General features: G+C 43.6%; 1 protein-coding gene across 1 annotated transcript in view; it reads right to left on the minus strand.

Moving 5' to 3' along the window:
* LOC306964223 (BMP/retinoic acid-inducible neural-specific protein 3-like) overlaps positions 1 to 14,485 on the minus strand; it is a 265,623-nt gene that overhangs the window by 41,369 nt on the left and 209,769 nt on the right. Inside the window, exons 6-7 of the mRNA XM_079558193.1 lie at positions 13,549 to 13,785; positions 961 to 1,183 (exon numbers count right to left, since the gene is read on the minus strand). Of these exons, the coding sequence (XP_079414319.1) occupies positions 961 to 1,183; positions 13,549 to 13,785 (460 nt within the window). The remainder of the gene's footprint in view (positions 1 to 960; positions 1,184 to 13,548; positions 13,786 to 14,485) is intronic.

Raw genomic sequence — 14,485 nt, forward strand, 5'->3', positions numbered from 1 at the left:
GTCTGTGTTTTTGGTCCGGTCACTGACGGACCACGTTTTTTCTGCTTTAGTCCCGTTATGTCTGAAGAATAAACTCTCCTCCTCCGATCAGTTTCATTTTCACTGTTTCCACTAAAGTTTACTGCACATGCGCCTCTACATCTTGTTCTATTATCTGTGTTAGCGTCACAGCGCCTCACACAGGCCTGGAGGATGAATTGCGCCGTTTTCACAGACCTGAGTCGACCCATGTGGACGCACACATTTACTGAGCTGCTTCAGGCTCACAAAGAAAGTTTCTGAGAAGATAAGCGTTTGGTCCTTGTGTGGATATAGCCTAAATATGCAACTTAGGTGGAGTTCAGAGGATATTTTAATATTTTTTACTTAACTGTTGATTTACTTTACTTTATGACAAGTAAAAGGTAAATGGCTACGCTTATCTACCTACATGAGGCACTCAAAGCGCTTTACAACAAGGAACCACTCACACTCTCATTCATGCATCAGTGTCAGAAACTGAAGGCAAGACTCACAGCTAAGCTACACAAATCTTCTTTCTGACTAATGTTTGTTCACTGAGGAACGAGACAGATTATATTCATCTGCTACGCTCTTCCCAGAGGATGGTGAAAGACTGTTATATTTAACTGTAAGGCGGAGTTTCACAGGTAGGAATTTCGTTATATATGTGTATGATGACAAATAAAAGCACTTACTTATGACTGGATTGGAAATAGTAACGCGTTAGAATACTCGGTATGACAAAAAAGTGTTCATATTAAAGGTTATGGCATTACTTGCATCACTGACCAAGAGTCATCTCTATTTGGTGAGACAATCCAAATGACCCAGCTCAACAAAAGAGAAAACAATCCCATCACTTTGCCGTTTCCTGCACATTTTCACACATGAACCACATGCGAACCCCGAAAACCCTCTCTTTGTCACTTGTTTTACGTAAGCAGTGTTCCGGCTCACCGTTCGTGGGGCAGGTGGACTTTGGGCTGGCGGTGGCACCTCTTGCTCAGGCTGAACAGTTTGAAGATGACTCGATGGGCGCGTTTGGAGAGAAGCCTCATGCCGCTCTGGAGCTGGTCAAACCGGGCCTGAAACTGAGCGTCCGCCGACCACAGGGTCTGCAGAGACGACACGTTCAGGAAGTGGGTCTGCGGCAGCCGCTGGAAGAACGAGCGGAACTCATCTGAGGGAAAACACACGGGGAGAGAGGACGTTAGGGACAGGGGTATAGAAAGGACACATGGACCATGGAACTACAGATTGTATCGATCATTTACGTCAAAGCTTTATTTTTGCTGACAAAAAGTAGAATAAAAATGGTTTAAGAGACTGAAATTGTGCCTAAAAGTCCAGATATTTCTCATAGACTAATACAAATTAAAGGAAGAGTCTAAATCAGGGGTCTCAAACTCATTTGGACTGGGGGCCAAAAATGCAAACCCAGTGTTGGTCGGGGGCCGCAACTGACGAAGCCTTTCATATTAAGTCAATTATGATTTAGCAACTTTTTATTGTTTGCTATAATATAACTTAAAATAGACTGTACATTACGTATCTGCACATTTTTAAGCTTCCAGATGTTTCCAATCAGCCAAACATTTGCTGAGCTTCTAAATTTGAAATTACAGACTTAGACAATTAGTTTTTTGTAAATAATCCCATTTTGGTTCTGGGCATCAGTGATGTTTCAGGAGTCAGGTCCAGTTTCTGTCTGTGAGCCTTTTAAAGAAATGCAAAATGTACAAATGTCATTTTAATTTAATGTAGAAAAGCCTGACCAGGGACTGGAGCTGATCATGAGCACCAGCAAAAAGCATCAGCTTCAAACTTGTTTTGCTCTGTGTTAATTTTCACCCTGTCATACAATAAATACATCGATGAATGTGTCGACTTTTCCAGACTCTGGTGTGTCTGAGATCAGCTCAGTGAGATTCACCTCATGTAAATAATGTGGTCACTGTCCTCAGGCCTTTTTCTGATCCACAGTTAGAACTGATGGGGCTTATATTTTTTACTGTCAATGTTGCTGTCATTATTTGCAGTATTTTAATACATTTCCATATTCTTTATTTTTAATGTAACTATGGATCATGTGTTCCCACATGTGTCCTTAATAAAGATTAAATTCATTGACCTGATAATGTAGCTCTGAGAGAGAGATGGAGAGAAAAGGCTCCTCACTTTACTGTTGTGACGCTTGTAAACACTATGCAATGCAATGTGTTCGCTTTGCAAAGTCCTAGGCTGGGTTTACACATGGGCACGATGCGTTACGAACGTGGCCCAGGATCACGAATGTGAGTGGAATTGGTAGAGGTTTCACGCGCCACGAACTGTTGCTGCGTGTTACGATTAATGGCACGAATTATTACGCACTGTCACGAATATGCGTCCTGCACTGCTTCGTGCGGTGGCACGCTGCTGCGTGCTGTTGCGGGTTATTGGGAATTGTCGCGTTCTGTCAAAAAATCTGCCAAGAATTGGGCGAATGTGGACACGATCGCCAGCCCGCACACCGGGTTGGAGGCGGAGCAGAGAGATCTCGCTCCGCCATGCTCTCCCTGACGCGTTGGGCTCTCGCCAAATCGGGATAAACAAAAAGTGAATAGACCATCAGCGTCGGGCTTGTCCATAAACTGAAGAATAGCAATAGTTTTTTCAATCTATGGGACACTCACACCAGTTCAACCCCGCTCCTTTCAATGTGTAACACGGGCAAACGCATCAACAAACGCACGCGCTTCATGTCAGACAAGTCCGTGCAACAGCCGCACATTAAGGGCTGACTTTACTGCACAGAATAAGCATAAAAACACTACACTCACTGTGCACTCGATCTCCTGAGGATCCGTCGGAGAACTTGCTGATCTTAAACCTCTTTATCCATGATTCTCACTCGTCTGGTCAGTCCTCAGCTCCAGCTGGAAAAACTTTATAATCCTCAAACACAGGCCTGTCTTCACCTGCCCCGCGCCCACCGCCACTTGCTTTACGTGTCTAAGGTTGTAAATAAGCCTTAACTTATCCATGGTGTAGCTGCTGGAACCACGCGCTGTTGTTTTGGTGGAGGCAGCGTGGGAGATGCATTCAGGGACAGCGGTGCATCTCCCTTCCCCTGTCTGATGTTTACATTCTCGCGTCCGCAGCTGCGTTGGCGCTACCGCGCGGTGCCTCATGGGACATGTAGTTCTAACGTGTTTAATGTGATTTACCGGCGGGCCGCATATAATATAAATAAGTAATTATCTCGCGGGCCGCAAAAAATTACCTCGCGGGCCGCATTTGGCCCGCGGGCCGCATGTCTGAGATGCCTGGTCTAAATGATCTGTGAATGACACATTTATATCCGACGCTGCAGGAGTAGGGGGTAAACAATTATTATAGAGGCATCAATTTAAAACCTTTTGCTGAATATAAACAGTAGAATGCACGAGGGAAAGACGGCTTTGTGAAGTGATGTAGCTACTTCATAAAACAAACATCGTAAGAGTAAGGGTAAGTTATGTCTTTTTTATACTCTGACATGAAAACTTAGATGTTAAGGAGGAAACATTGACCACAGTGTGAAAAATCAATACTTTCAAATAATCTATTATTCCAGTGATGTCACACTTAACAAACATATAGATACAGACAGCATCGCGTCATAGAAAGGGGCGTGGCTTTGCCAAGGGGGAAAACAGAATCTTTAGGGAAGCACCATTTTTCAGTACTTTTAGCCATTTTCAGGCAAAATGTAAAGTTATTTATCACATACAAATAAAGTCAAGGGTAAATCGGGTTCACATGGATGTTTGTTCAAAGCGGATTGTTCAGTGGAAGCGAAATACGGCAGTCGTTGGTCGTGTTAGCATTAGCACGATGCTAACATGCAGATTCATGTTAGCATTCTCCATTTTTTTATGCATTTATGGGCTGTTGAATCACTTTGCTCCTCTCCATGTCTTTGTATCTTTATTTAGTACAAAACTATATTCATAATTCAGCATTTGTTAAAGTTTTTGTTTTTGAATAATTAGAGAAAGTTTAGATTTTTCTCCAAATTGTTTTCCCCCTTAACTGTTTTCAAACATGACCATATATGGCCGATGCCTAGGCCGTCTGTATCTATTCACCTTATTCCGGAGGCTCGCGTGGGCGCCGCCATGAATTGTGCCCGCCCCTTTTCTCCTATGTGTTAACATGGGACTGGAGATGTCCGCATAAAATCAGTCACTACACGAAAACAAAGCCGTTTTCGGGCCGCCCAGAGAAACGCTGCAGTGTCGACATGTCGGTGCAAATGAACATCGGCCATTTTACACAAATCAATCGACTAAACATCAGATTTGAGCGGAGAATATTTTCCCTCGTTCTCCGTTAAAATGAACGGGCTTCGCGCTCGACCGGAAGTGTCTGGAAAACGAGGTGCCGAGGACAACGCAAAAAGTGGCAAAAGTGGGCGGGGCGGAATAAGGTGAATAGGCTCTTTAGAATATTGTGATGTCACGTGAACGCAACCTATTCTATAAGACATCATCCTGTCAAAGATAAATGTTAGTGTCTAGCGTTCAGAATGTCTAATTTAAAAGCTAAGACCAACAAAACTCATCTAAATTGATCTTTTCCTTGCGTTGTCCCTATTTTGCCTTTTTTATTGTCATCTTTTGTGGCTTTTTTCCCCCAGAAGCTTTTAGATTTGGGTAAAGCCAAACTGGAGAAAATGTGCTGTGTCCATGTGAAGTCGGGAGGTTCACCACTTTTTTTCCACCTTGTCTTCTTATGAGACAACATCATGCAGTCCCTTTACCTTACAGCCACTGAAGTCTCAGCAGCTGGAGGCTCGACCTGCTTTTCCCTGTCATTGTTGAGGCGGTTCCATGCAGAGATATAAATGTGTCTGACTGTAGTAACCGCCTCAGAGCCGTCGACCTTACACAACACAAAGGGTTCACCTGTTTCTACCTTTGTGTTGTGTTAGTCCCTGAAAACGACCCTGGGCGGAAAGTGTGACCACACGTGATGCCGTTTAACAAAGCCGTTCAATGAGGCTCACAGAGGCTCACAAATAAATCACTACTTGTCTTTCACTGTGTAAATGTAGCTAACAACATGGACCCTTCCTCCACTCAGGGGCATCGATAGCAACGTAAAGGCGTTTGTAGAATGAGGACATGCCCTCATGCCCTTTGTGTCTTCTTTAGAGTCCCTAATGTGACTTTTACAGGTCATTGATTTTGCTTTATTGAGGATTTTTACACTAGTTTTGGCACTGACACCTTTGTAAATTGTTTAAAGTGGGCAAATCATGTATAATGTGGCTTGAAATCCTCCTATTGACCTTACATTTATAATAATCTGTATATGGAAAGGACGCCTAATCTCCTGCTAATGTTGTACTTCAGTATTTTCCAAATGAACAAACATGGAGCGAGGGGGGGAGGCGAGCGCAACCAACTCAAGGCCAACTGAACAAATGAGCAAAGTTCTCCACAGTCAGTGATATAAACGCTGATATTTTCACCAAACATCCCTGATCCAGCACGAACTGTGACAACATGGAGAAAAGTGAAGCACAAACAAACACAAATGAGCTGCTCTTCTCGCAAAAGCCGCCCGTGATTCGTCCAAACATGTATAATTGTAACACCATTAAGGACAATGTCAAATGCCTGACAGAGAACATGAAAACAAGCAGCAACCTCCCTCTCTCTTGGTACAGCTGGTTACGCATTGTTTTACTGGAAACTTTTGTACGTCTTTGCTGTGTTTTGGTGAGGTTCGGCGGGTCATTTTTTATTACAGAGAGTTCATAATGGTGATGAAGAAGCAGCTTTTTAAAGGAACAGGCCACCGTTCTTCCACACTGAGATATGTTCTTACCTGAGCTTAGACGAGTTGATACGTACCTGTCTGGTCTTTGTAAGTGCCCTCAGTCACGCAAAACGACCAAAGATGTTGTTGGCATTTGGCCTCTCTCCCAGCATATTCCAATAGCTCCAAACGGTGGTGAAGTTGGAAGCTATCACACTCTTTCACGGGCACAAAGACCAGAGAGGTACACATGAACTCGTCTAAGCTCAGGAAAGAACATACCTCAGTATGGAAGAATGGCGGCCTGTTTCTTTAAAATATAACAAAAGCTAAACCAATTTGAGACCTACACATTTCTTCTTCTGAGACACTGAAGAGGCACCAAGAGCCCCCACACCTGCAGCACAGAGGAGGCGCCACAAGAGGAGGCACAGGAAACAATGAAGGGACAAACAAGGAGGTATCCAGGCGAGACTCACAGCCGAGCCACACATGCCTCTATCTCTACTTTTGTTCTGGCTAATGTTCGTTCACTGGAGAATAAAACAGATTAACTGCTAAGCTCTTCCCAGAAGATGGTGAAAGACTATTGTGGAGCGGAGGGAGCTGCGAAGGAGGAAGAGGAAGGAAGAGGTAGAGGATCTGACCAGTGCAGGACACCACGCTCTGAAACAGGGATAAACCTAGGAGGCGCTGCACCGTTTCAGAGGAGACTGAAGGCAGCCAGGTCTCCCCAACCTCCTGGTGCTCAGGTCGGCCCACAATGGCGGCGCGGCTCAGTCGCAGCAGCTCAGGACTAACCCCTGAACACTATTTCATTGTACGCTTGTACACTGACAAATAAAGCACTTACTTCCAATATTTCTTCACACTCATGTGTCTAATTGTTTTGTTTTTTTGGTTTATTTGGCAGGGACAGTGCATGTTATTGAACCACACCAGACTGTAGCCTTAAGCTGGGCAAAACTTAATTAATCATTAACTCACACTGTGCATCTGAATCACATACGAGGAGTGAACGAGGCCACGACGGAGGTGTTCACACTGTACGGGTGAAATGACACACGTTACCATGGATACTAGCTGGCATGCTAACCATGTGATCTTTGGTTATTCCAATGGACAATGTCACTGTTTAAAATGTCAGGCTGAGGCAAAAAAAATCTGATTTACATTTTTGTGTAACCGACCTCTGTGTTCCAAGCATAGTTTACCATAGAAATAAAAAAGGAGAAATGACGTTTGATTCTAATGTATGTAGAAAGTTAGCAAGTAAGCTAGTCAATTAGCCTATACGTTTGTTAAGTGGTGACATCACAGCTCTACTTCCGGGGTCTTAGATGTGTGAGAAACTACAAAAAACTCTTTAATACAACAATCAATATTTTTTAAACTCAACAGAGAGTTACTGAACCTACTTATTTCTCAGACTCATTAGCCAAAAATGCCGCACCTACTGCTAAAAAAGTATTATTTTCTAAAATCAGTACTTCCGGTTTAGCGGAGATAAATGCTAACGGCGGAGCTACTACGCTAACCCCGGAAGTACCGACTTTAGTAAATATTACTCTTTTAGCAGTAGGTGCGGCATTTTTGGCTAATGAGTCTGAGGAATAATTAGGTACTCCCCGTTAAGTTTCAGAAATATTGATTGTTGTATTTAAGAGTTTTTAATGTTTTTTTTTTCTCACATATTAGCCGCTATGACCCGGAAGCGGATGTCGTGACGTCACATTAACAAACGTATAGCAGTTAGCATTAGCCACCAAACATCACAAATTTGAACGATCCGGATCAAAGCTTCATTAGAAATCATTAATGAATGTACAGACCTTTTGAGATTTTACTGTAGATACAAATATCAGTATAAAAGTGTCCTCTGAGCTAAATGCTAACTCATATTTATACAGTTTACCATCACTACAACTGCCCTCTTTATTTCACACATCCTTCAACGCAGCTCGGGCAACTTGTCAGGAGCAGTCAAGTATTTTTGGTCAAATCTGTCCATTAGCTTGTCATTAGTAGGACAAATATATCCACGCGATCTACTAATATCAACTTTAATGAAATTTCACACTAGTTTGAGTCAGTTTTGTTCATGATTATCCCCATTACCCCGTTTACCAGAGAGCTCTGAGCCAGCGCAGAATTAGCACAGTTTTCCAATTTTCCCTTTTCAAGGTCAGTAATAAGGCAGGGGGTAGAATCGCTTTGCTATTTCTGATCTGCATCTGTGTCAATATTAAAAAAGTGTTCCCTCCACGGCTGGAGCGCAGGGTAATATTCATCTGTGAAGGACATTTTTACGGCGCTAAAAGGACGTATAATTCTGGGCACGCGCTTGGCCTCCATTCGCACCCGGCTATTAAAACATACACTTTGGAAGTAATTGCGCTCACTGCTATTCCAACTGAATATGAAAAAAGACATTAATTATGAATGTGCGGCGACTTGTAATCACCTTGGCAAAGAGTGACCGCAGAGCCTGAAACGATATCCAAACATTAGTCTGAACGCTGTTCGCCGAATCTGACTGGCAGCAGCGGATTTATTTACTTAGAAAAGTTAAAGATGAGGGTTACCAGCACGAGCTAAACTCTCCCACTGATCTTTAAAGTCCACACGATGCCAAAGGTCATTAATGTTGCCACTAAAGCCAGCGCTAAGTTCCTGGGTGTGACTATAGAGAACATCCTGACCAGCTCCATTACTGTGAGGTTCTTCTACAGAGGGACTATAGAGAGCACCCTGACCAGCTCCATCACTGTGTGGTTCTTCTACAGAGGGACTATAGAGAGCATCCTGACCAGCTCCATCACTGTGTGGTTCTTCTACAGAGGGACTATAGAGAGCATCCTGACCAGCTCCATCACTGTGTGGTTCTTCTACAGAGGGACTATAGAGAGCATCCTGACCAGCTCCATCACTGTGTGGTTCTTCTACAGAGGGACAATAGAGAGCACCCTGACCAGTTCCATTACTGTGTGGTTCTTCTGCAGAGGGACTATAGAGCATCCTGACCAGCTCCATCACTGTGTGGTTCTTCTACAGAGGGACTATAGAGCACATCCTGACCAGCTCCATCACTGTGTGGTTCTTCTACAGAGGGACTATAGAGAACATCCTGACCGGCTCCATCACTGTGTGGTTCTTCTACAGAGGGACTATAGAGAACATCCTGACCGGCTCCATCACTGTGAGGTTCTTCTACAGAGGGACTATAGAGAACATCCTGACCAGCTCCATCACTGTGTGGTTCTTCTACAGAGGGACTATAGAGAACATCCTGACCGGCTCCATCACTGTGAGGTTCTTCTACAGAGGGAATATAGAGAGCATCCTGACCGGCTCCATCACTGTGAGGTTCTTCTACAGAGGGACTATAGAGAGCATCCTGACCGGCTCCATCACTGTGAGGTTCTTCTACAGAGGGACTATAGAGAGCATCCTGACCAGCTCCATCACTGAGGTTCTTCTACAGAGGGACTATAGAGAGCATCCTGACCAGCTCCATCACTGTGAGGTTCTTCTACAGAGGGACTATAGAGAGCATCCTGACCAGCTCCATCACTGTGAGGTTCTTCTACAGAGGGACTATAGAGAGCATCCTGACCAGCTCCATCACTGTGTGGTTCTTCTACAGAGGGACTATAGAGAGCATCCTGACCAGCTCCATCACTGTGTGGTTCTTCTACAGAGGGACTATAGAGAGCATCCTGACCGGCTCCATCACTGTGTGGCATGGCGCCAGTACTTCCTCCTGCCGAAGGAGCCTCCAGCGCATCGTGAGAGCAGCGGAGAAGATCAGTGGAGCCCCTCTCCCTTGTATTAAGGAGATGTACTCCACCCGAAAAGCCGTCAGAAACACCAGGGACCCTTCAAGGTATTGCCTTCAGGGAGGAGACCAGGTCCAGTCAACTGAAGAACAGTTTCCGAATAAGACGTCGGACTAATGAGCTGACCCTGTAAGTCACTGTCATGTAAACTTGAGCTATTTATATTTTTGGACAAGACACTGCTACAAACTCACAAGGGCGGCATAAGGGGGGGTGGGGGTGTGGGGCCTCTCATGCACTCACTGTGTGTGTTTTGTCAGTTTTGACCAACATTGGGTTAAATCTAAAAATGTAGCCCATCATGATGCCAATATTTTTTTTCTCACACCGGTGCTCTACACTCCAGTTTTATTTATATTTCATGAGAAGTTTAATATCAGCCAGTCTTTCATTTCCTTGGCCCTGCAGGGATTGAGATGAATCCCCTTTGACTGATAGTAGCAGAGGTGGGAGTAAGTGACTAATGCAAGTCTCGAGTCAAGTCGTGAAGGTCCAAGTCCCAAACAAGTCCAAGTCAGTTGGCCATGGGGTCAAGTCAGGACTCCCCTGAAAAAGAGATTTGTAATCTCATTGGGACTATCCTGGTTAAATAAAGGTCAGTAAATAAATAAAATAAGTCAAGTCGGGTCGAGTCAAGTCGAGTCAAAGTCTTTCTTTAGCCGGCAAGTCACCTCAAGTCACAAACGTCAGCGTTAAGCCTAATTCTACTTTTAAAAATGTGTTTAATCTACTTGAAAATATAAAGTGTTTTCTCAAGATTTAGTGAGATTTGGATTTTAAAGTGTAGTTAATATTTAAATCGCAACACAATTTTAAATATATATATTTTAAATGCTTCAGTCTATGTACAAAATCACTGGGACAGTGTTTTAAGGAAGCGGGCCCGGTGGGGGCGACTTTAGATAAAGGAAACAAGAGTCTTTTAAACATGAGTTGCTATTCCCTGCAGGATAAAGGAGAAATATAAAATATTTTTTTTATTTTTGTTTTTTTGTGGTTCCCCTGTAAGGCCCCAGCCCCTGTGTACTCGGATCCGCCCCTGCTCAAAGTAGATTCCTCGCAGCCTTCAGTCCCGCTGTCACTGGGCTCTGTGTGGATATGTAAAATAACTGCTAAGTGCTGTAACTTTAGCGAGAACGCCTTAAAACACCAAAAAGCCCCAAGATTTCTGTCATTAATCCAGCTCTTACACATGGTGGTTCTGGAGGCTCCTGTCTGCGCCGGAGCTTCAGTCATTGTTTCAAACGTTTTCCTGTCCTTAATAAATGTCTATGAATCTTCACCTCTTCACTCTCTTTAGAAAACTTTTAATGCATCCAAATAAACACGATGTATTTCCTCCTGACCTTTCGCGCTGTATTGATCAGACGCTCCATCAGAAGCTGAAAAAGCATGTGGCTAATTACCAAATGTAAACATAGATGCGCCGCTTTAACACAATGAATCCTGATCTTTCAACAGTTTCACTCAAATAAATAATAACTATAAAGTCATAGCAAGTCATTAAGAGTCATTGGCCTCAAGTCACAAACAGCAAGTCAAGTCAAGTCAAGTCTTTGTTCAAGTAAGTCCCACCTCTGAATAGTAGTGATGTTGATATTAAACTGGTTCTCATGGGTTTATATAGGAAATAGCCATATTCCCAGTCAGTGGCAGTAGTCATAGTAGTGTTTTTTCGAGGACCTTCGTCGTGTATTGTGCACTCGCCTTCATGGACATTTCAGCTAAATTAAAAAAGCAGAATGAATCACCTTGGCAGCGAGCGACCGCAGACGCCGCAATGATACCAAAACGTTATGCAAAAAAGCATTGAAATGCTGGTCCCCGATGATGTGTTGAATCAAAGTGGCACTAAATTGGCTCCGTGGTTGATTAATCCGCGGCGGACATTTTGTAAATTACCTGCGCTGAAAGCTGTTGGTTTAGCTTTAATCTTCCGGTGTCTGTTTTATGTTAATTTAGTACAGTGGGTTCGTGCCAACGTGGAAGATTCATAACCTGCCATAGCAATAGTTAGAGAACACACGCGTCGAATCACCTTTCAGATTAAACACGGCCGAGAGAACGAAGGATTAACTCAATGTGACGGGATAACTGTGTGGAGGCGGAGACAATGATACTGCCGGCCCACTGTATACAGCGCAAATCCCTTCCACAAACATCGGAGGCACTGGCAATTTCATCATCCTCACTCTAAAGCGGGATATCAGGTTTAGACAGCCCGGGTGGAAGAATAAACAATGGGTTTAATAAGGTTAAAGGGGATACGATGCACTATATATAACGTAATCCCTCGTCACAAACAGACACATGTGACGACCGAGCGGCTGTTTAACCTCTTAACCTTCACCGAGCAGATCTTCTCCACTTCAGCATTACCCAAATAAAAGCTTCTGCAAAAAAAGTGACAAAACATGGCAAAAAAGAGCGTCAAAATCAGGACGAGTATGAAAACACTCAACACAAGAGCCACAAAAAAGAGACAATAAGAACCCGGAGGCCACGCGAGTGAAGCTTTCTGCTCTAAAGTCAAAGTTACAGCCTCTTTTTAATAGATTTGATTCACAAACACGTTTTTCTAAGCGTAAATATCAGTCCCATTGTCATTATAGAGGATTTAAATAAAAAAAAGTCTTTGAAACGAACGGATCCCAAAGAAAACGGAATATGTTGCCAACAGTGCTGACCACATGGTTAAATTTTAACACTTTTTCACACCAGGCCAAAAAAAATGCTTCTTGTAAACAAACCTGTTCCCACAATGTTGTGTAATTAGTGTGTAAGCGAGAGAAATGTATTTCCAACCCAATTCTAAAGTGAATTGGGTTGGACTTCAGGCTCGACTTTCTCATTGGTATGTTTTTATTTACAAGGGACTTCTTGGCCTTCTTATTTATCTTGTCTTTTGAAAGTGAAGAAGAGTCAGCGTAGTCTTCGTTCTAATGACACCTTCAGTATGTTGTGCCTGTTGTGCGACTGAATTGGGAAAGATGCTTTCAGTTATTTGGCTCCATTTACATGGAACCTCCTGCAGAAGGACTTCAAAATCACGGACCTTATTTCTTTGAATAGTTTCAAGTCTCTTGTGATGTCAGTCCAGTCCAGATCATCGGTGTGTGAATGTTTTTACTAATGTTGTGTATGTTTTTTAAATGTATGGAAACCAAGTGTTGCTGCCTATCTTGGCCAGGTCGCTCTTGTAAAAGAGATCTAAGATCTCAATGGGACTAACCTGGTTAAATAAAGGCTAAATAAAAAATAAATAAAAAATGAAAATGTATTATTAATTATTAATTATTAATTAAGACTTTGTCAGGTGGAAATGAGCACAAGTGCTACACCCTGGTACAATGCATCTATCCTTTGAGGTTAATGTATACTGTTCAAATAAATAAATAAGCTGAACTAAACTCGGCTCCCAGTACAGAGTAAATCCCATCACTACAGACCACTTGGTTATTTCCTAAAACTGGCTGAATTAAATTGATTAACAGTTTCACTGCTCCACCCCTGCTCCCGCGGTGCACTTCAGCTCAGACTCACTTTCCTGGTTCACAGGCACCAGAGAACACCACCTGAACATAAAGGTGCATTATGCAACAACTGATCCTGGAGCAAAGGTCACTGTGATGGAAAGTAAAGGTGCCATGTTCTTCACTCATACAGCCACTGGTCCACAAGGTCAAATACGCACATATATCTACTTTATAACACATAAAAGTTGCATATTGCACCTTTAAGTTTGCAAATTAATTTACTTCGGACCAACCAAAATCTTTGTTTATCTTCTAGTTCCCAGAAACATGGTGGATATCTATGGTAACAGTTAATTGTCTGTCATAAACTCCCCCTTTGAGAATCTTGTCAGACTTGTAAAGCGTAATCACAGAAACATCATCCTTAAGGCGCTTTTTACCTGACTCCTCAAACTCCTTGTACATGAGCCCCCAGGTCTGAGTGATCCTCTGCAGACTCTCCTCCATGGCTTGGATGTCCAGGTAGGGGCAGTTGCATTCTGGGAACTGTGGTCCACAGTGGCACCAGCAGTCGTTGTCTTTGCACACGAAGTCTCCCTCTCCGTTGCAGGCGATGTAGCTCAGAGCGGCCTGGACGAAGCTCTCCCGCAGGTAGTCGGGCAGGATCATCTGGAGCCCTGAGAAGAACGAGTGTCATTATTGTTATTAAACACTCACAAGACAAACTACAAACCATCTCTCCCACTGTGAGTTAAACACTGTCCAGCTCCTGAACCAGCACGTGCGCTTCCCAGCCCCACCACCACCCGCTGTAGCAGAAAATATTCCATTCCAGTATGGTTTGTAGGGGGTAAAGCTTGGGGAGGGGCCACTGCTGTACAGAACATCACCGTGGGAGTCTGTACAGTAGTGATGTGACAATCATGACCCAACGGCTCTTTTGAACGGCTCTTAAAGGAACAGGCCACCGTTTTTCCACACTGAGATATGTTCTTACCTGAGCTTAGACGAGTTGATGCGTACCTGTCTGGTCTTTGTGCGTACCCTCAGTCACGCACAACGACCAAAGATGTTGTTAGCATTCGGCCTCCCAGCATTTTCCATAGCTCCAAACGGGGGTGAAGCCGGAAGCTAACAAGCTCTTCCCCGGGCACAAAGACCAGACAGGTACAATCATCAACTCGTCTAAGCTCAGGTAAGAACATATCTCAGTATGGAAAAATGGTGGCCTGTTCCTTTAAATGTCTGGTGTACGCGGGGAAGGCAAAATCATGAGCTTCTCTCCTCTCCACTGTGTGTTGTTCAAAGAGACAATCGTAGCTGCAACCAAAGTTTTGTCATAGCAGTTTCAGGCTGATGTGGAGTCGGACCCGCTCA

The sequence above is a fragment of the Gobius niger genome (genome assembly GCF_951799975.1).
Source record: "Gobius niger genome assembly, chromosome: 6".
NCBI lineage: Eukaryota > Metazoa > Chordata > Actinopteri > Gobiiformes > Gobiidae > Gobius > Gobius niger.